Source organism: Tupaia chinensis, unplaced genomic scaffold (assembly GCF_000334495.1).
Source record: "Tupaia chinensis unplaced genomic scaffold, TupChi_1.0 Scaffold000407_4, whole genome shotgun sequence".
NCBI classification, from domain to species: domain Eukaryota; kingdom Metazoa; phylum Chordata; class Mammalia; order Scandentia; family Tupaiidae; genus Tupaia; species Tupaia belangeri.
The window spans coordinates 2,027,154-2,050,243 of record NW_006159912.1 but is presented as its reverse complement, the minus strand read 5'-3'; the positions used below and the strand labels follow the sequence as shown (position 1 = coordinate 2,050,243).

The 23,090-nt window shown below is 43.4% G+C and overlaps 1 protein-coding gene and 1 pseudogene across 1 annotated transcript; one reads left to right on the top strand and one right to left on the bottom strand.

The window, feature by feature from the left end:
* LOC102476359 (glutamate dehydrogenase 1, mitochondrial-like) overlaps nucleotides 1-3,725 on the bottom strand; it is a 15,212-nt pseudogene extending 11,487 nt beyond the window's left edge.
* Nucleotides 3,726-4,660: 935 nt separating this feature from the next.
* Nucleotides 4,661-9,675, top strand: LOC102477466 (protein Wfdc21-like). The gene is made up of 3 exons (XM_006154406.2): nucleotides 4,661-4,803; nucleotides 8,095-8,192; nucleotides 9,548-9,675. The coding sequence occupies exons 1-2, from the start codon at nucleotides 4,710-4,712 to the stop codon at nucleotides 8,187-8,189; spliced, it is 189 nt and encodes a 62-aa protein (XP_006154468.1). The 5' UTR covers nucleotides 4,661-4,709; the 3' UTR covers nucleotides 8,190-8,192; nucleotides 9,548-9,675.
* The last annotated feature ends 13,415 nt before the right edge of the window (nucleotides 9,676-23,090 follow it).

Here is a 23,090-nt window from a genome sequence, read left to right as displayed (position 1 = left end):
CTCAGAATGGGAAAATATTTTTGTAAACTATGCATCAGATAAGGGATTGATAACCAGAATACATAAGGAACTAAAGAAGCTGTTTGGAAAAAAGATGATGAGCCCTATTAAAAGATGGGAGAAGGAGTTGAAAAGAACACTCACTAAAGATGACATATGAATAGCCAGGAGGCTTATGAAAAAATGCTCAATATCCCTCATTGTAAGGGAAATGCAGATCAAAACAACAATGAGATACCACCTAACCCCAGACAGAATGGCTAAGACTAAAAAAAACAAAAAATGGTAAGTGTTGGCGGGGGTGTGGTGAAAGGGGAACTCTCGTACACTGCTGGTGGGAATGTAAATTAGTCCAACCACTGTGGAGAACAATTTGGAGATTCCTCAAAAATCTACAAATAGAACTGCCATATGATCCAGCAATCCCATTTCTTGGCATCTACCCAAAGGACAGAAGATTTTCTCATTGGAAAAGTGCTTGCACATCGATGTTTATTGTGGCACTTTTCACGATTGCTAAGACATGGAACCAACCAAAATGCCCCCATACAGCTGAATGGATTGAAAAACTGTGGCACATATACTCTATGGAATACTATTCAATCATTAAGAACAACAAAACCCTGGCTTTTGACAGAAAGTAGAAGAATATGAATGAAAGATTTACTGCTGAGTGAAGCAAACCAGGCTATGAAGGAGAGACACTGTATGTCCCCACTTAATATATACCGAATGTCCACACTCTATAACTGAAACTGACGGGCTAAAGGATGTACAAACACAAGAGATGGATATGAATGCCAGATGTGGTGTGTGTGGAGGAGTGGGGCCTGGGGAAGAACATTTGGAGGAGGGATACGAAGACAGCATTGTTGAGACAGGGAGGTAGTGTTGTTATATTTTGATCAACTCAACCGGGGAGAAATGTTCATATATTGAAATGATCACCTTGTAAGCTAAATAATGTGATTGAATGTATTTTAAAAATGTAAATAAAAATAAATAAATTTAAAAAAAAAAAGGCAAATGGACTTACTCTTGTTAGTCCTGGGGAGTCAGATGACATTTGATTTCCACTTCAAGTTTATATGAAAAGAACTTTGTCTCTTATACCAACATGGTTGCTGTAGAAAGTTGGTTTATTTCCATCTCCCCAAGAGAGTAGAAGCTCCATATGAGCTGGTACCGTGCCTGTCCTGTTCACACCACATCCCTAGCATTTATCAATACATGTTTTTCAAAGAATGACTGCAATTCTGGGGCGTGGTGGCACCCCTCCTATGGCAAAGAATGACTGCAATTCTGTACTCACTAACATTAACACCTGATTACAATCACACATCCAGGAAGTGGCCATGCAGGGATTCAAATGGAGGTTGTTCTAGCCCAAAGCTAGGTCTTTAGATCATGTCCTCATAGAGCTTTCACTTCAGCAACTTAAAGAGCCCACTGTGGTCTTTCTATAAACACATACTCAACTTCATGCTCCAAAACTTTTTCGTATTATTCCATTTTTGTCTTCTCTGCCACCATTTAGTCAAAGTTCCTTCTATATTTCTGTTTTCACCATGTTTTGATTTAATAGTTATTGAGGACAATAATATCCATTATTAAACACTGAATACTCAAGATAAATAAGAACTATCCTTGCCATCAGTATGATCACAGGAGAGAAATGTGAAATAAAATAATAATAATTACAATATAGCATGATAAGTACTATTACAAGTATTAAGAAAGAAATACTCTCCCCCACTAGACCTGAGCCTTGATAGATAATCATTTAATTAGGCAAAGAGGGGTCCGGCAGGTAGGGTGGTGGTTAAGGGTGCTGGATTCCCACATGGCTTACTGCATTTGAGTCCCAGAAAGTGGCTTGCTTTCTCACTTCTCTCTCTCTCGCTTTTGAATTAAAATAAATACATAAATAAACAAGGTAAATAAAATAATTTTCAAAAATTTAAAAAAAAAAAATAGGCAGCAAAGAAAGAGAAGTTCCACCAACAGCCTGAGCTAGGTTTCTACAACATGAAGTATTTGGCAAGGTACAACAACCAAAGAAACCCAGAGTGCCTGGATGTTGGGCGAGGAACAAAAGAAGAGGCAGGGAAATGGCTGGAATGCTGTTACCAGGATTCTGAAGGCCCTGATCAGCTCTGAGTAAACTTTAGGACAAACTAAGCCCATGGTTAGGGATCAAGCAAAACAAGGCACCCAAACTAAAAACAGAAATGAAGACATCTAAAAATGAATGAGTTTAATTTCAACATACCTTTGAGTTTTGTTTTGTTTTTTGTTTGTTTTGAGAGGTTTTCGCTATAGGGCACATGTGCTTGCCAGATAGACAGAGAGAGACAGAGAGACAGAAAGTGATAAATCACCCCCCAGGGGGGATGGGCACGCCGCAATCCCTTTTCCTCCATTCTCCTTTCAGGATCTTGGGCACGCACGCACACGCGCCCGGCGTGAGTTCTAAGCCACCAAGTCCGGGACGTGAACCGCGGTTGACTATGATGGAGTCCAGCGACAGCCATTACACCAGCTGCTGATTCCCATACCTTTGAGTTTTATGCAATTTCAGAAAAGATTTTTAATTCAGGTTTTAATATTTTTAAAATTTGGAGTTGCATATGGAGAATATTTCATTTTTTAGGATCTCTGAAAGTTTCTATCAGGTTCTAACTCCTTTTTTGGTTTTGGAAACGTAGACTTTTAATAACTGCTTTTATCACCAGGTTGTCATGCAGTTACAAAGTAATTAAAAATTTCTGGCAAGTGGTGTGGTAGTTAAGGCTCTGGACTCCCACATGGTTGACCATGTCGATGAAGTTCTCCATCCTATGGAAAACCCTGGGCCGTAGCTGAGATGCATCTGTGGATGCCACCCTGACTGATGGGCATCCAGGTCACACAGGCGTGTGCATTGGTATCACAGGGCCATATGGTGCTGTCATAGCTGTACATGATCCAGGCCATCTCCTGCTCGCCAGTGCTTATGTCTGGGGCAGGCACATGGATGCCAGGACCCATAAAGCCCTTCTTTGCTAGCTCATGGTGAATCTCCTCATGATTTGTTCTAATTCATTATTGGTATAGTTTTTGGGACTAATCTTAACACCGTGCTGGATGGGGAAGGGCAGGCTCAGCACCTGCTGCAGGGCTCAGTGATCCTTAAGATGCCGTGCATACAGTTGCACTTCTGCTCCATGTTTTCCCGCGTCCACAGTTCCTCAACCAGTTTGTGCTCTGAGATGCTGGTGCAGCAGTTGGAGAAGCCCTGCACCATCTTAGAGAAGCTGGGGTCATCTTCTCGCTATAGTGGCACCAGGCAGGCATTGTGAGCCAGGGCTTCAGGTAAGCAGCGGCGGGGTGCCCATGGGCCCAGCACAGCAGCAGTGCAGAGTTGGCAGCTGCCTAGCTCAGGGTAGTGGGCCCAGTCAGAACACCAACAGCTCTCCACCCAGGTAGCAGCACGTGGTGGCCAGAGAGCTGCAGGAGGTGCGGGAGAGCACGTTCAGAGGGCTGGCGACACAGGGAGCCAGTCTCTAGCTCCCTTACAGAAGTTGGACAGCAGCCAGTTTCAGCTTTGGGCTGTGCAGGATTGAATTAAAGCAGTTTGTAAAACTGCTTTATGAATGGCCTATATCTGTACTCCTTAACCGTCAAGATGTTCTATTGATTTATGAGGTCAGTTGTTTGGTCAAAGGACCTCTTACTGGTGGCATTTCAGGAACTGTGAAATGAAGCATAACAGGGAAGGTCTCTTCCTGTGGCCCCAGAATTAGGTAGCAGGGCCCTTAGTGAAACATTGAATATGCACGTTCCTTCCTTTTTTTTCTCTTTCTTTTTTTCTTTCCTTCTTTCTTTCAAAGTGCCCAGCAACAAAGAAAATCTAGCTAAGATGATAGAAGAGCACCAAACCAGCTCTCCTACTCTCTCTTCCTGCCTTCAGTACCAGGGGTGCTAGACCCAGAGCAGGGAGGGAAGAGAAAGGGGCAGACTGCACCCAGACTACCCAGTACCTAAGCTGTCCTTCCTCTGAGGACGCACTTCTCATGCCTAGCAGGTACCTGGCCCAGAGCAGATAGTTACTACTTATGTTGAAAATAAATAAATGCAGGCTGGTCCTGTGGCCTGGGATTAGGGAGCTGGATCCTTAAGAAACATGCCAGATGCATATTCTTGTGTGCCCCAAATCCCAACAGGGTGAAGAAATGGAAAAGGGATTGCAGTGTGACCATGCATCATGGGGAATGGTTTCTCCCTCTCCTTTCTCTGTCTCAGATCTGGTGAGCACACATGCCCTCTGGAAAAGAAAAAGAAAAAAGAAAGAAGTCAGAAGGAAAGCAAGCAAGAAGGAACAGAATGACTGAAGGGAAATACAATACATACTGAAAAGTTAGTGCCTCTCTCCCCGCCCCTCACGACTCCCTATTTCTCAGTCACTCATGCCTTTCCTGAATTAGGAGACTTATTTTCAATAATAGAAGGGTGTTTCCTTGGCTCAGAGCCTGGCTTAGGTAACACGGCATTACCGAGTGTACACCTGGTGTGTATTCTCCAAAACTGTCCATTTCTGGGTGGGGCTTAGGCTTGTCCAGTTCCTAGACCCACCCCTGGCCTTTTGTTCTAGCTCAGGGTGTGGAAGGATATAAATTTCAGCTGCTCTCAGCCCTGTAGCATTTTTACCAAAGACTTCCTGCAGCAACATGAAATTGGTCGGCTTCCTCCTCCTCGTGACTCTCAGCCTCAGCCTAGAGGTTCAGGAGCTCCAGGCTGCAGTGATACCGCTGAATGTTTTGGGTGAGTCCAAGCAGAAGGCAGCCCCATTCTTCTTTGACTGAGCGAGCCAGACAGTAGAACCTCAGAGACCAGAGTGTGCAGGTAGAGAAGGGGAAGAAAAGAGAGATGGAAGATTCTTAAGGAGCCACTGCAGGGAACTCTCCTTGGCAGCCTCCACTCAGTTCCCTGGAGCAGAATCACTTTTCCTCTGTCTCCATTTTTTCTCTATCCTTTCCCTGGGTCACACTCCTCCCCTCTGTTCCCCTCATCAGCTGCCTTCATCTCCACCAGCTTCTAACTCTCTTGCTACAAATAGCTTGGATTGCCTAGAGAAAACACTTTCTCAGTCATGTTAGACAATCTTATCTTCTTTTACCACCAATATTCTGAAAATAGTGTTCTTAATTCTCTGCCCTTACTTCCTCCTGACTCATTCCTTATACCCTGAAGCCTGACCCCAATCTCCATACCTGCCCCCAGCACTCTAGATACTTCTCTACCCGGGACCTACTGACAATCTCTTGACTATCCTTAATTGCCAAAGTCTTCTACAGCACCTGACATTGTTTGCCCTACCCTCAATCTTCATCTTTCTTTTCTCCAAATTATCTTTCACTGTATTTTATTCTTCTCCCTAAATATTATTAGCTTTAACTCTAACTCCTCTCTTTTTCATTTTCCCTCCCCCACACGAAACTGGTTGACAAATACCAGATCTTTGAACCCATCTCTTGCATATGCCCCTTCCTTTCCACTTCCGATTGCAAAACTCTATTTCCAGCCCTGACTGCCCTGTGCTTGGGCCACCCTTCCTTCTAACAGCTCTCCCTGCCCCTGTCTCCCTTCTAAAGCTTGCTTACTTCTTTTTTTTTTCTTTTTCTGAGAGGTTTTTGCTATAGGGCGCGTGCGCTCGCCAGACAGAGAGAGACAGAGAGACAGAAAGTGAGAAATCACCCCCCAGCGGGGATGGCCACGCCACAATCCCTTCTCCCCCGTTCTCCTCTCGGGATCTTGGGCACGCACGCACACGTGCCCGGCGTGAGTTTTAAGCCACCAGATCCGGGACGCGAACCGCAGTAGACTACATGGGAGTCCAACGACATAGCCATTACGCTAACTGCTGTGGTCCCAAGCTTGCTTACTTCTTGAACCCTGCTCTCTTCTGTGCTCTCACACCAGAATAATCCCAAGTACACACTAATCACGTCCCTCTCTGTTATTCCTCTTTTGACCTGTCCGAATGAAATTTAATTCCTCGGGTCCTCAAGATATGCTCACCCTTAGTCACTTTGTTCCTCCTTACTTTTCCTGCTTAATTCCAGCTCTTCCCTAATCCTTACCCAGCCCTCCACTTGCCATTCCTCCTGTATTCCTTGTATTTCAATGTGAGGAAAGAGACAGACAAGGCACCTAAGGTACGAGCTATAAAGGGGCTCTCACTCTCTGGGCTGTGCAAGCACCTCATTAAATTTCATGCCCTCAGCATCTCATTTGCTTTGCCCTCATCCAGGCCCTATTGCACTCTCCCCTTGTGAACTGTTGCTAATAATTCTTATCTCTTCTCATTGCACTCCACTGCCCCCCTGAATTCTGTGTTAAAAAATTCAGGTGGGTCAGCCCCTGGCATGCAAGTTAAGGTGGCTGGATATTATATGGCTGCCTGCCCAGTTTGAGTCCTGGACCTAACCACATGAAAAACATGCCAAGAGCCTGTGCATGCATGTTCAAAATCCCAGGAGAAATGGAGGAAAAGGGATTGTGGTGTGGCCGTCTTCTATGGAGGGAAGTGCTTTCTCACCCTCCCCCACCTTCCCATGAGCCTGCACACTCTCTGAAATTTTTGTTTTTAATTCTGAAACTTCAAGGCTTACCTTTTCTGATTAATCTATATGAAAGTAATGTTCCATCCCCTCTGGGCCTGTTTGGTCCTGTGGATCTCCCTCTCCCAGAGCCTTTCACATACTGCCTTCTTAGTACTTTATGTAGACGTCTTCTTTCTAAGCTGCTGTCTGACATCATTGTACTTCCTGAATACCTCCTTCATGCTTTATGCATAGTAAGAAATCAACTCAACAAGTGATGAAACTGCTGGGAGGGAGACAAGGGGTCTTCAACTTCCTCACCATAGATCAACAGCACTACCAGAAGCCTGGAAGGGTCGGTGGTTCTGGTTTTCTCTGAGGTCTGTAAGGACACTGTAGACATCTTACCAGGCTCCCTCTCACCTCGCAGATATTACTAAGCAATCACAGCACTCCTCTTTGAGCCTGGTCAGGATGTCTGAGCCTTCTCAATACAGCATGGGATCACCACCTCTAGTGATTGGAACTGACACTCAAGAATGAACCTCATTTACCCTACTGAATCCAAGGGTCCCATTTTATAGATAAGGAACATAGGCCAGAAAAAGAAGCAGGTGAAGAAATTCCTGCCGAGAGCTGAGTAGCCAGTTAAAGCAGAGCACACATTCATCTGGACCTCTATGAATGTTTTGCTAGAATCCCCTGTGGAGTCTTATCCAGTTTTTTAGACATACTTTATTGGCCTTCATAGATTACCTTGAGGCTCTGGGAACTTGGGGAGCCTCTGCTCAGGTCAGGAGTGGCTTTTTGAAATTTGGAGATGTCTTCTTCACATCAGGGTCAGTTTCACCATTTGGGATAGCAGAAAAGGCCTTGGCTTAGGGGCCAGGCAGATTTGGGTTAAACACCACTTCTTCAGCTACTAGTAGGCATGTTACCTCTGTGATCTCCTCCTACCACGCCTATGAAATCTGGTTAGTATCACCACATGGGATACTACAAAACATTCATTATGGTACTCGGTAAATATGAGTCTCCTTTTCTCTGCTCCTTCCACTGTGGAAGGATGAAGTGAAGACATTTAAGCATCTTTGCACTGTCCCTTTGCCCATATACTTATCCCCATCTCTAAATTAGGCCTTACTTCATAGAGATTATTTTTTAAATAAGTATTTATTTAATTTTATTTACTACTATTATTGTTTTTGACCACAGATAGAGAGAGAAAATGAGAAAGTAAGCCTCTAGGTCTGGTACTTGAACCACAGTCAGCTATGTGGAAGTTCAGTGCCCTAACTACCACGCCACCTATTGACCCCACTTTATAGAGATTATGTGAGTCCATTGTTTTCAGCTGTATATGTGACTTTTATTCTATGAGTAATCATTTCAAATTATATTATGTATTATACTAAAAGAAAAAAGTGGACCTGACTCTTTAACCAGGGGCTGTCCTCCCCAGCACCTGCACTTGAAGCACCCTGGTTTCAGCTGGTCTGTTCTAACATAGGCATCTGCACAGAGCTCTGCGGAGGTGACTGGGACTGTGGGCCAGATGAACACTGCATCAGCAATGGGTGTGGCCACATCTGTGCTGAAAAATAGCAGGTAAAATCATCAATCCCTTCCTACTTCCTGAAACCTTGTCCAGCCTGGGCAAGCTTACACTTGGCCTCAATGGGATTTTCCAGAAATGGATGGGGCAGAAGCCTGCCTAGGGGCTCTCACACATCACATCCTTCCCAAGAAAAAGAGGCATCCATTACAGGATGGTGGTTTCCAAACTTTAAAGTAATGTACTTATTCAAAATACACTGGGGAAAATATTATTTGTTTGAGTGAAAAGAAAATAAAAATCACCCATAATTCCCCACTCCAAACTGATGTCTGCTGAACGCTATGGTACATACTTTAAACCCACCAGCATATTATATTTACTTTAAGATTAGTTAATCTTGTACCTATTTTGATTTCTTAATTGTTTCACTTAAAAATAGCTATTGAGCAATGTTGAATATTAATACTGATGCTTCTCTCCCATCACCTTTTATAACTTTGTAGATGTACACACACATACAGTTTGCAACCTCCATTAATATATGTTTAAGATAGTCCTTATTTTGGGACCAGCAGATGGTGTAATGGTTATTCACAGGACTCCCATATAGTCAACCACTGTTTGAGTCCTGGACCCAGCAGCTTAAAACTCACACGGGGTGTGCATGCGAGCATACCCAAGATCTCGAAAAGAGAAGGAAGGAGAAGAGATTGTGGTGTGGCCATCTCCTCTGGGGGGTGAGGGGTAAATTATTGCTTTCTGTCTCTCTGTTTCTCTCTTTCTCTCCAACAAACACACACACCCTATAGCAAAAATCTCTCTATAAAAACAATAAATAAATAAAAAGATATTACTTATTTTTATATTGATACAGTTTTGATTAAACTAACCTGGTATACGTGCCTTTATTAATTTCCTTGGGATAAACTCTAAGAATTACAATTGGTGACCAAAGACCATGCTCATTTTAAGCCTCTGATGTACATTGCCACACTGACCTATGAGCATTGCTTTCCCTGTAAAACTATTTCAGAGGCCTCACCTGATGGTTTCTTTATTTTCAGTAGCTATTTACTGGTAAAATATGCATAATAAAAAGCTATTGTAATTCAGCTTAACTTAATTATAAATTAAGTTGTCTTAAACATTACAGAATCAACATATATTTTTGTATTCAGACTGTATTGTATTTGTCCAATCTACCCACATTTTGGGGGGTGATTTAAGCCTTACTTGTAGGTGCCATTGATTTCCAGAATTGGGAACAGACTGTTGCCTCTCAGTTGTATCCTGTCAATTCAGTCCTCAAACCAGTAGTTCTCATGTATGATTGTTTTGTCCATTCCTCAGATGAAGTTATTTTAAGAGTCACCTTTCACTAATAACTGTTCATTCCTTCCTAAAGTTCCTACCTTCAAAGATGTGGCTGAAGCTCCTTGACTAAGAAGACAGATGAAATTGTGGCCTGTGGACGGAGACTGTCAGGGGTGTGGAGGGAGGGAAAGAAGGAATATTTATTTTAATAAATCATCATCATTAAAAATATTTGCACTACTGAAGTTATTTTGTTAGAAGTGAGGAGGAGCAGAGGCAGGGGGAGGATGAAGAAGAGGATGGACGACGTGTTTTGAGCTCTTATTTCAACAAAGACCATGTTAAATTCTCCACAGACACAATCTAAATTATCTTCTCTTTCTTTTTTAAAAAAATTATTTCATTTAACTTTATTTATTTATTTATTTACTTATTTTTAATTTTGACCAGAGAGGGACACAGTAAGAGAGAGAGAGAAAGAGGGAAAGTGAAAAGGCAAGTTCCCCTGTCCGGGACTTGAACCGTGGTCAGTCATGTGGAAGTCCAGCACCCTTAACCACCATGTCACTTGCCAACCCCTCTTCTCTCTCTTTGTTTAATTTGTCAGAAGGCGTGTGACAAATTTCTCTCACCAGAGAGAAATATACATATATATTCACTACATGGTCTATTCGTGACATAATCATTGTGGAAGATGAAAGATTCACTTGATCTGCAAACAGTATCTGGTCAACCATGTAGGCAAAGGTGCCCTGATATAAGTGGCTTTCTGAAGACCAGTACCATTGGTTGGAGATCACTGCTCTAGAGGTTGCCTTTTGAGCAGGACCACTTGTGTTCTCTTGTCTGTCTCTTTCAGTTTATATGCAGCCTTTCTCTGAGAGCATAGTTTGTGGCTGTGTAGTTGCCCCCACACCATTCCCATCTTAAATGGTCTGGAGACAGGTTACTGCTAAGCAGGATTTGCACCCCATTACACGGATGCTCTGACTTGCTCAGGAAACTGGGTGATCAGAAGCCATGCCTTCTACAGAATACTACTTTCTGTGATGGACTAGGAACAACCTTAGCCATAGGAACTATGGCTATTGTTTATTCATGAGGAGTAAAATCACAATGATCCACACACATTAAAAAAAAAAAGCTATCTACCAGTGTGCAACAGCAGGTCAAATTTTTCTTCTAATACTTTCTCTGCTACTCACTAATTCATTTTGTTTCCTGTGAACTTAGAAGAGCAGAAAGATGGTGGCAGGAACTAAAATAATTAAGCTATAGGGGGAAATGTGAGACATAGTATCTATTAGCTTATTTTGTTTTAAGCAATTCTAAAGTAATTTTCTAGAAATCAGTGTCAAGACACAGTGACTACCCCATATGGTAATTTCTAATTCCTAATTTTTAAAATTTATTTTATTTTTAAAATTTTCTTAAATTTTTTCAGAAAGATTTTCACTACAGGACATGTGCACTCACTGGAGACATCCACACAGAGATAGAAAGTAAAAAAAACCACTTCCCAGGGGAATGACCACACCACAATCCCTTCTCCTTTATTCTACTTTCAGGATTTGGGGCATGCAGGCACATGCGCCCCATGTGAGTTTCAAGCCACTGAGTCCAGGACTTGAACTGCAGTCGACCATGTGTAAGACCAGTGCCTTAACCACTATACCACCTGCTGCCCCCCCAATTTGTTTTTTAAATACCTAATAAACATGAATTGAAATTCAAAAGGTACAAAAAGACATACAGCATTGCAACCTCCTGGTTATCCTCCCTGAAGGCAACCACCATTACCAGTTTCTGTGTGTTCTTCCAGAGGTATTCTGTACTAGCATCATCTAGCAGAGCTGTAAAGATGAAAACTGTCTACCATACCGGTCACTGTGGTAGCCTCTGGCCACACCTTCTATACAGCACTTGAAATATGGCTAGTGTGACACAGGAGCTGGATTTTTATTGAATTTATACAAATTTAAATAGGCATGTGTGGCTAGTAGCTACTGAACCATGCAATTCTGAACAGATAACACACAGCACACAGTAGTATATTGTACACACCAGACTATATCTTGCTTTCTTCACTTAACAAAGCCTTTATCTCTTGAAGAAAGATCACGCCAATCTGTCTCTTTTTAAAAAATGTTGTATAAAAATCTCTTGTAATCCTCCAAGGTAATCCTTTACCCAGCCTAGAGATTTACAAACTTTCTCTTCTTATAACAAGCTCTAAAATCTTCCATATATATCATTGTATAGAGTGCCCAATCTGAACAAACATGGTGACCTGTACATGGAGAAACGTCATTCTGTGAGCAGTCACTTGCAGGGCAATAAGCACAATTAGCAAGTGAATATGCTAGCTGCCTGTTGTTATTGAAACTGCAAAGCAGTATTTGGTTAAAGAAAGCCTCGCTTGTTTGTCAGAATTGGCCCCAAAAGATCAGAGAAACTACATGGCGCCAGTTGTCTTCACATCTTCAGCCGATTTACATCCAACAAATGATCCTCTTCTCCCATTTTTTTTTTCCTTTAAAAGAATAAAACTGGGCTCTTCTCGTTAGCGGCCTGAGGTGATCTTTGAAAATGGTTCGCTATTCACTTGACCTAGAGAAGCCCACAAAGTCTTGCAAGTCAAGAAGTTCAAATCTTCATGTTCACTTTAAGAACTCTAGTGAAATTGCCCAGGTCATCAAGGGTATGCATATCCAAAAAGCCACCAAGTATCTGAAGAATGTCACTTTACAGAAGCAGTGTGTGCCATTTCATCATTACAATGGTGGAGTTGGTAGATGTGCCCAGGCTAAACAGTGGGGCTGAACAAAAGATCAGTGGTCCAAAAAGAGTGCTGAATTTTTGCTGCACATGCTTAAAAATGCAGAGAGTAATGCTGAACTTAAGGGGTTAGATGTAGATTCTCTGGTCCTTGAGTACATTCAGGTGAACAAGGCACTAAAGATGCACCGTCATACATACAGAGCTCATAAACAGATTAACCCATACATGAGCTCTCCCTGCCACATCGAGATGATCCTCACTGAAAAGGAGCAAATTGTCCCTAAACTGGAAGAGGAAGTTGCACAGAAGAAAAAGATATCCCAGAAGAAACTGAAGAAACAAAAACTCATGATATGGGAATAAAGTCAGCATAAGATAAATGTAGATAAAAGAAAGGAAAAAAAAAAGAATAAACCTGGGAACTGTTCAGGGCCACAGCTATCTCTGTTAGAGAAGTTGAGACCACCCAGTTCCCACTTTTCTTTACTTGTATGTCTTTATTTTATGTTTATTCTCTAATTCATAGCCACACACACACACACATTCAGAGAACGTGTTCAGTCATGTTGGTCATGGCATACCATCACCAAGAATGCCTCACAACAACCTTGGGTTGCTTGACCCTCTACTTCGATCAGCCTGAACCTGGATAGCTTGAACAATCTCTTTTGGGGACTGGGAGAAATAATTTACCATGAGTGACTGATCTGAAATACACTCTCCACCCACTTGGCCCATGCCTGAAATTCCATGATGATGGTGGCATTCTTTAAGGTTAGTCACAGCTCTCTTTCAGTGGTTCTCCTTTAAAATCAAAGTCTCTGGGAAAAGGCAGCAGTTAGGATATAGCACCTGAGTTGATGTTTATTTTTCCTGATGAGAGGGGCCATGGAGCTTTGTGGAACAATGAGGGTTAATCTAATGGTGAATCTTACTGCCCTCAAAATTGTCTTTAAGTCCATGTAGATCTCTGACTTTGTACCTTTAGACAGCCTTCCTCTTAGGATAGTTGAGGTGCTGAGTATTGGTCCAGTATCAAAAGGTCTCTAACTTGTTTTGGTGTTTATCCCTGTATAAGCCCTTTCTTGTGAAGACTCCTATGGGAGGCAGTAGATACAGGATTTGGTGTTGTAGAGATATGGGTACAGGTCCTAATTAAATGACAGTTGTTTTACAATGAATGCAGTGAACACTTAGCATTACATATGTGCTGACATTTAGAAAGTCAGCTGACATTAGAAATCACGTGGGGAGTATGAATAAATGGTCTAAAATTGACCCAGTTATTCTAAGGGTTGGGCTTGGTGCTAGGCATTGGGGAGAAGACAGCGGGGGCTATGAGAGGAAGGAGATGTGATTCTTGCTTTGTTGGGTCTCCTGACCTAATAGAGAACTGTGGTTGAATCTTCACAGTGGGAGACACTACCTTTCATTACTGCTGCTTTTTCAGGCAGCTACTCGAAAAGTGGACCCAGGTTGGGTGAACCTCCAAACCCAGGCTCATCACACACTGGGATAGATGGAATTATTGACCCCAATTTCTCACTCCTCCCTGCATCCACACACTGGCCATGGTCTCATTATGGTTGTCATGTATTTTCCCATCCCCTGACTTTGGGTTTGTTCATGTGGCTAGTCCAGGTGGCTTGCCATGGCCCGTAGAATGATGCAGAAAAGAAAATGTGCCAGTTCTGAGCTTAAGCTAGAGAAGGCCTTGTGAACTTCTACTGATGAGTTTCCTGTGTTCCTACCTTCATCTTGAGAAAAGCTTCCCCTCCCTCTTCAGTTGAATGAACACAAATGAAAGAGAGATGTTTGGCTGTCTGCAGAGCTACAGGGAGAACCAGAGGCAACTAAGTCAGTAAAGCATTAAAGTACAACTGTATCAACCAGCCTATAGGTCTGTGAGAATCATTATTCCAGCACTCTAAGCTTGGGGATAGTTTATTATGCAGCATTATCTAAGCAATAGCTAACCAATGCATAGAGCCATTAGGTTCAGCTGCCACAATAAAGATCCAACACAACAGTGGGTTAAATTTTAAAAAAGATTGTTGTGCTCTCATGTAACCATCTAGTTAACAAGTCCAGGGCTAATTTGGTAGCTCATGTGTTAGCAACCCAAGCTCTTTCTATCTTGTCATCTGACTCTCTTCCATATGAAGCCTTCAGATGGTTCACAGGTGGAAGTCTTAATTTCCTTCAACCCTGCAGGCCAATATGCTCCACAGTGTAGTGCCAAACCCTCTTTTGACATTACCTTCTCACACAAAAACTATCAATTCTGACCCCCATTTCCACTTCTGCTTCAGCCTTCAGGATCTTTCCTCTTCTTGACTGGGTCTCCATAGCATCTCAGTCCCACCAGAATGTCAGGAGCCAGATCTAGTAGAGTTTAATACTCCCCAGGAGTGAGAGAGCCTCCAGAGTAGTGCGGGAGCAGGAACAGACTTATCTATGGGAGTCCGAAGATAAGCCCAAGGCTACCCCCATTCCCATGGGCATGGAGCAGACCTACCCAGACCCAGTCTTCTTTGTACTGCTCTTCCCAGCCTCTTCCACCCTCACTTCTCTGCTGACCTCTAGGCTTGAAAAGAACAGAGAATCTCTGCTTCTTCCCTGCCCTCTCTGTCATACCTCAGTAGTTTATGAGTTTATTAAAATAGATCCCTTTGTCCTGGAGATTAACTCAGGACTACCTGGCTTGTGGGTTGGAAGAGAGGTGTGGAGGATCAGTCATTTAAATAGGCATCCCCAGTCAGATGGTGGCACAGTGCTGGTGCGATTGGGTCCATGTTGGAAAGGTCCTGGGTTCATATCCCAGGACCTCCCTGAGCACACTGGGCACCTGTGCACCCAGCATATAAGTCAGTTGAGACTGGGGTGGACTGTGACATGGGGACCCTCTTGGGGATGCCTATTTATCTGTCTTTCAGTCTCTGCCTCTCAAGGAAAGAATAAAATAAATATATTTTTTAAAAATAGGCATGCTAGTGATGTTTGAGGATAGAAGCCCATAGATTATATTTTCAGAAATTGTATTTACTTGTGGACCCCTTTTCTCTGGCAGCCCCTTTGAATGGGGGCTACATTTTCTCAGATTTTGCATGGCCTGCAGACCATCCAATTTTCATCTCAGAGAGAACATTCCAGGACAAATTAAGGTATTTCTCCAGTCTCCTCTGGAGCTGAGTGCACGTTGTCAGAGTCCAGTATCTCACCTGTGGCTCAACTAGTATGTACTAGTAGTACAACTTAACTAGGTTTCCACCAACTCACTCCATATAGACTTCCTTCTTTTACAAAGCCTTGGATACACACATTTCTCCCAAGGGAGTAGGGTACCAGGACAACTCCAGCACAAGTGGGGCTCTCTCAGGATATGAGGTGTGCTGCAGAGAGCTGGTTGGCTCTAGACACCCACTTCTATCCTTTTCTATGCATGTGCTGGAGGCCCAGGAGCCACACATCAAGACTCCCTTGCTAATAGGATGTTGCAAATAAAAATGTGAAATTTGGAAGAGAGAAAGGAAATAGAAGTCATCTCTACTCTCTGCAGGAGCAGATGTGCAGCTCTAGTGGCCAATTGGACTCCACTTCATATTCCCCCAGAATCTCAACTGGAGGACCATGGGGCTACAATGACCTCAGCGGTGGTTTCTCAAAATTTCTTGACTTGCTCATCTCTAGAAAACAGAGGTGGTAAAATAACCCAAGAGCTAATGGTGCTGGCTTTCACTACCTCTAGCCCCGCCAATGATTATTCCAACAATAAGTACTAATTGCATAAAATAATTTCCTATTTGAAATCATTGGAATGATTACTTTTCCTGTCTGTGGTAATGAAATATATCTGGTCTCTGCTCCTGCTTCTTAGAACAAAATTTCTAAAACCCTTTCAAATTTCCTGAGTGATGAGGTATTAGGAGCATCTTTTGTTTTAATATTTACTCTTTGATTCTGGTTTCTGACACAGAGCTCCAAAGTGTCTGGGAATTTCCTGTGTGGTAGGAGTGTCTTTTGTTCTAATGAAGCAACTCCGTAGGCTCCTGAATGGAGTCACCAGAAAGACCAAGCCATGATTAATAGCTTGGAACTTTCAGTCCCAACTCCCCTCTTCTGTGAAGGGGAAAGGAGCTGGAGATAAAATTAATGACTAACCACGTGAATGATATGTGTGAAGAGGCCTCCAAAATAATGGTTAAAAGGTGGGTTGATAAAGTGTCCAGGTTGGAGAATATATCCATGTACTGGAGGGTGGTGCACTTCAGCTCCTCGGGGACCCTTCCAGACCTTACCCTAAGTATCTCTCCATCGCCTGTTCATTTTCATCCTTCAAAGTATCCTTTGTAATAGCCTGGAAACAGTAAGTAAACTGTTTTCCTGGATTCTGTGAGCTTTTCTAGCCAATGATTGAACCCAAGTTAGGCTGTGGGAACCTCCATCTTATAGCCATTTGGTCAGATGCATGAGTGACAACTTGGGCTTGTGATTGTGTCTGAAGTGAAGGCAGTCTTACGGGACTGATACTAACTCCAGCTAGTGTCAGAATTGAATCGATTTACAGGATACCCAGTTGGTGTCCACAGAGAACTGGAAAATTGCTTTGTGTTAGAAAAACACCACACATCTGGTGTCAGAAGTATTGCGGGTGGTAGAGTAGAGGAAAAGTTTTTCCCATACATGGGCAGTTTTAAAATATGTCCATAAATTCTCTGACTCCTCTTTAAAGGGTGTACTCCAGATCCCCTCTCCTTGAATGTGGGCTGGATTTAGTGACTGACATTTAACTATTTGTGTTATGAAGCAGAAATGATCCACGTGCCTTCTGAGGCTGGTTCATGAAATGGATAAATTATGCCTCTCTTTCTCTTTCTCACTTAGTTCACTCACTCTGGAGGAAGCCAATCATCACATTTTGAGGATATATGGAAGTATACCCTCAATCAAGAAGTATATGGACCAACTCTTACGTGGAGGAACTGAAGCCTCCCTCCAACAACCAGCACCAACTTGCAAACCATGTGAGTGAATGAGCCACCTTGGAGGTGGGTGTTCCAGCCTCAGTCATGCCTTTTAGTGACTGTACCTATGGCTGACATCTTTTTCTCTCTCTCTCTCTTTGGAGAGGTTTTTGCTATAGGGCGCGTGTGCTCGCCAGAAAGACAGAGAGAGACAGAGAGACAGAAAGCAAGAAATCACCCCCCAGGGGGGATGGCCACGCTGCAATCCCTTCTCCTTCATTCTCCTCTCGGGATCTTGGGCACGCACGCACACACGCCTAGCGTGAGTTTAAGCCACTGGGTCTGGGACTCGAACCGCGGTTGACTACATGGAAGTCCAGCGACATAGCCATTACATGCTAACTGCTGGTCCCCCCATGGCTGGCATCTTGAGAACCACATGAAAGATCAAGAGCTAAGATAGTCTACTACACTTGAATTCTTGACTTACCGAAATTGTAATAAATGGTTATTGTTATTTTAAGTCACTCTTTGGGGTCATCTGTAGCATAGCACCAGATAGCCAATACATTGGCTGATTTACGGTTTGATCCAGACTTGAGGACAGACTTGAGACAGTCCAAGCTTGTATATTAATTATGCTCTTAAAATGGTTGAGGACTTTGTTCCTGGGTGCCAAGTCTTCCCCTCTACAATTCTTGCCATGCCAACACAACTCATAGATTTTCCTGAACACAAAATTCTTTGACCCCTTGTTGTGTAAAGGGGACACTAGCACCAAATGGTGCAAATAAAAGTTAGGGAGCAGAGTTTTGGGGGAATTTTTCGGGGGGGGTTGTGTTTTTGTTTTTGTTTTTGTTTTTTTGTGGAGTCTATTTTAAGCAGAACAATAACAAAGTAAACTCAACCTCCCAACCTTTCCAAAAAGCAGATTAGTCTAATGTTTGCTGGACCATATAACCACAGCTAGATTTCTATAGGGAGGGAGCCTGTCTTGGAATGCACTACTTCTTTATAGGGATGGTGAGGCAGGGAACATCTATGCAACTAACAATGAAAACTGCTTTATGGAAGGAAAAAACTCATTAGAAAGGTGAAGCCTATATTTCCAATTGAGCTCACTGGTGTCTGTTGAGCTAACTCTCTGCTAAGCCACTGGGAAGGGAAGTCAAAAGCCCTGCTGCATCAAAACCTCCTATCTGTGGCCCCATTGTCTTTCTGTTCCGGCTGAGTCTGGTATCTTGATCACACTCTACTTCTGGGCCACCATCCAAGTACTCTTCTAAAACTCAAGCTTGATCATGTCTTCTCTCTGCTTGAAGTGTCAATGATTTATCCTGTTTGGTCAAGTTCATGTGCCTTCTCCAAACCCTTGGGAATCTGGTTCCCTGTCACCTAGGCAGCTTCCCATACTACCTCTTACTCTTGCAGTTCATACTCCAGAACACCAGACTGCACACAGTTCAAGCACATCTCGAGGTTCTGTGCTTCTCTGCCTTTGTTCCCTCCTGTATCTAATGCCTTTCCTTCCTCTTATCAACCTAGTAAGATTCTTTCTTCCACTTCCCTTCCTTTAAGCCATCTTTCACATCTACTTTCCTCCAGTCAATCAAAAGGTATACCACTCCTTGGTCCATGGCCACTGTTATAACCAATGCACTGTCTTCTCAGTGTAAATTTGGATATCTATCTCTCCTCCCCCCAGTCTAGGAGCCCTGGGGAAAGGGAGCCTACCCTCGTCAACTCTTCCCCAAGGACCAGGCACAGTGTCTGTCATATAACCCAGAGCCAGTGCAAGTTTCATCTTTTTCATGGACTCTCCTTGGGTCGCCTAATCTTCTCTCCTCTGAACTGCCTTTTGTACTGGTCATACATTGTCTCATCTCATCATCTTTCATTTATTTATTTGAGGTTTTTGCCATAGGGCACATGCACTCACCAGAGATGAATAGAGACAGAGAAAGTGAGAAATCACCACCCCAGGGGGATGGCCGTGCCACAATCCCTTCTCCCCCATTCTCCTCTAAGGATTTTGGGCACATACGCCCATGTGCCCAGCATGATTTTCAGGCTGCTGAGCCTGGGACTTGAACCGCAGTCAACTATGTGAGAGTTCAACACCTTAACCACTATGCTACCTCATTATCTTTTTAAAAGTGTTTCATTTCTCTGACAGTTCATCAATGGAAATTTTCATTCACCTTGTCGATGTTGGCCTTGTGTCCACCTCTTTGTCACTCGGGTCTCAGTTAAGAGCTAATCTTCCGAGCTATAATTTTCCCCATGAGTAAGATGGAGACAGAAGCAACCCCAAGCAGCCATGATTTATCCTCTCTGAGCCTGAGCACATCTTTTTTTTTCCCGCCACAGCCAGGGCTGTGTACCTGGCCTGAGAAAAGCCAGCTTACTCTCAGGCTGGTCAGGCAAAAAAGGCCAAATCTAGGACAAACTGCCACAAAGCCTAGAAGTTTTAATTTTAAAATATGGCAGAGTAGCCTTTGAGACTGATGAGAATTGTACAAACTCCAGATTGTGTTACACAAAAAATAATATGTAAGCCTTACTTTGTATACAAAATAATGTAATTCTGTCAAAATGGAACTGCCTGGAATCCTGCTCCAGACTCTGGGATGCCCAGCAACACAGGAACTTTGTTCTTGGTTTCTTGTCCCTGTTTATGTCCAGCACTTAATAAAATCAGCACCTCCCCCCATTACAGAACTGGAGCTGGCGTAGAGAGTTTCTGTTCATGTGATGTAACAGCGTAACTGCTAAAGTGCCTAACCCTGCACCTGGCTCACAGCTGGGGCTCAATAACAGTAGCTGGCATCATCATCACCTTCAGTGTTATTATTGCTTCAACCTTCATTTAGAATTATTTTATTATTTATTATTCTAAAATTTGCTATAGTACATATGCACTTACCAGAGAGAGAGAGAAGTGAGAAAGCTAGCCACCAGGTCTGGGACTTAAGCTGACAGCAGTCAGCTATGTGGGAGTCCATTGTCTTAACCACCATGCCACCTTCTGGTCCCTGCTGTTGACTCTTTAATGGCAACCATGGTTTGTACTTCTCTAAGACCCTACATCCTGCAGCAGGGCAGTGTAATAGTTAAGAGGTTAACAGTCTTAGGTTAAAACGCTAACTCATAGTTGTGGATATGTGGCCTTGGGCACTTGGGCAAGTTACCTACATTCTTTGAGCCCTGATTCCTTATATCAGAGATCCCCAATCCCTGGACCATGGGTCCCATACCAGCCTGTTAGGAATCACATAGAGGTAGATGAGTGACCTGAGCAGTAAAGCTTCCTGTATTTACAGCCACTCCCCATGGCTCACGTTATGGCCTGAGCTCCGCCTCCTGACAGGTCACTGGAAGTATTAGAGTCGCACACTGAAAAATGCCGAAGATCCTAATGTGCATTCGTCACCCCGGTAATTCCAGTTTGGCTTTCACCAGTTACATTCTAGTCACAGGAAAGCAGTCTCAGGGCTTCCACTGATTCTGCATTATGGTGAGTTTATGATTATTTTATTATACATTACAAGGTAATGATAATAGAAATAAAGTGCACAATAAATGTAATGCGCTTGAATCATCCCCAAACCATCCCCACCCACCCTCAAACCTCGTTTCATGGAAAAACTGTCTTCCATGAAGTTGGTCCCTGATGTCAAAAGTTTGGGGACTGCTGCCTTATATGTCAAATGATAAAAAAAAATAAAATAAGATAAAAACCTGTTCCATGGTAAAGGCTATAAAAATGCCTGACCCAGGCTTGGCACCAAGTAAGCGAATTGTAAATGGCAGCTACTGCTGCTTCATATTATTATTACCTTTCAGTCTTGTCGGCTCACCAAAGTCATCACACAGAGAAAATGCTGGTTTTTCATCCTACGGAGCTTTGGGAGGAACTTGGGCAGGCATCAAGAGAACAGATGTCTCTGGCCCACATCAGTAAACTGATCCACCAGCGGCAAAACTGGCCGATGATTCACCTTGCCTGCAACCTTAGTGAATCAAATCTGCTAGGCTGTCCCCCAGGGCTGCTCCCCACAGGGATCTCAAAGCTACTGTGCTGTGTCAACTCCACCTTTCATCTCCTCTTTCTGGCCTGGCAGCATTTATTTATGGTCTGTTAAGTAGATTATAAATGCTTGTTAAGATTTTCTTTTACTCACACTAATGTTTACATGTTTAACTGTTTACATTTTAATTTACCACAGAGCCAGAACTGGTCATGACACTAATGTGAGTAAAAGAAAATCTCAACAAGCATTTATAAGAACCCTCACTGACTTACTGCGACTCATTGCTTTTTCTTGGAAGGTGAGTGGAGGAACCCTTGCAAGTTGTATTTAAGTTATCACTTGGCATCATATTGGCATAGATGCGTGTTAGGTGAGGCAGAAAGTGGGCAGGTTTGGTGGTGGGCCCAGCTGGAGGGAGCCAGGCAGCACACACCTGACCTGCAGTGGGTCAGGAAGGCTGAGGCAATACATATGTTTAGAGAAGCAACACCACGACTACTTTCTGCAAGAAAGGCCCGAGCAGGGGAATTTATTGCTATTGGAAACTATTGCTCTCACACATCCTTTTTGACTCCATGCCTCCAGGAGCCCTGCTAGCTATTCAAGGGTACGATTTGTTTTTCCTTTCTTTTTTCCTTTTTTTTTTTTTTTTTTTGCCATAGGGCACATGCTCTCAATGGAAAGAGACAGAGACAGAGAGAAGGAAAGTGAGAAATCAGCCTCCGGGGGATGGCCATACTGCAATCCCTTCTCCTGCATTCTCCTCTTGAAACTTTGGGCCCACATGTATACATGTCTGGTATGATTTTCAAGCTATTGGGCCTGGGACTTGAACTGCAGTCGGCTATGTAGGAGTCCAGTGCCTTAACTACCACCTCACCTGCTGGCCCCAAGGGTGGGATTTTTAAAAGGAAAAACAGACAAAAACTAGTGTAAGTTTTCCACCAGCTGTAAGCGTGAAGATTCCCCTACCAAGACAGGACACACATTCAGGCCCAAGTTTGAGAGCTTGAGAAGAAAGACAGGACTTGGCTGCATAGTGCACATAGGTTGGGTGATCCAAATATTCTGCCAACCCCAAAGGGCCTGTGAGAGGGTTCATAGGGTGTGTCATCTCCTGTAGGCTGGAGGCCAAGGATGTTATCAATGACTGGGTCTTGATGAACCAGGGGAGATGGTTCCAGAATAACTGGTTTTGGGCCAAAATAGGCCCCCTCCTTGATGATGATACCTTTCAGAGTGGTGGAGATTGCATATCTGGGGAAGTGGGGAGAGAAGCCCCTCTCACCCTTGCCACATGGCCTCTATGGAAGCCCTGGTTGCCAGGAGAAGTTCTAGCATCAGTCCACTATTCTTGCATATGGCCCTTGTTATAAATCTAGAGGTAGGACAAATATTTCCAACTACCACTCATCTGCGACCTGACCTATACTTACAGTCTGAACCTTCTGAGTTGAGGAGGCAGATCTAGCTGATTCTAATCTCAGGTTAAATCTGCACCACCTCTGAGAGCCTTTCTTGCCAGTGAGCTTATCATGAAGATCCTGATGTGGAACAGCAAACCAATCCGGCCCTGGGGGCAGCCCTTGAGCTGATCCATGTTATGGCACATTATTTAATGTGTTGAGATGTTGAATAGTATTCCATCACTAATCTTTTTTTTTTTTAATTTTTTTTTTGGGAGAGGTTTTTCACTATAGGGCGCGTGTGCTCGCCAGACAGACAGAGAGAGACATAGAGACAGAAAGTGAGAAATCACCCCCCAGGGGGGATGGTCACACCGCAATCCCTTCTCCTCCATTCTCCTCTCAGGATCTTGGGCACACACGCACACGCGCCCGGCGTGAGTTTTAAG

Coding starts and splice junctions, on each gene's coding strand:
- LOC102477466 (XM_006154406.2), top strand. CDS start 4,710: ATGAAATTGGTCGGCTTCCTCCTCCTCGTGACTCTCAGCCTCAGCCTA. Junction 4,804..8,094: donor GATACCGCTGAATGTTTTGG/GTGAGTCCAAGC, acceptor GTTCTAACATAG/GCATCTGCACAGAGCTCTGC.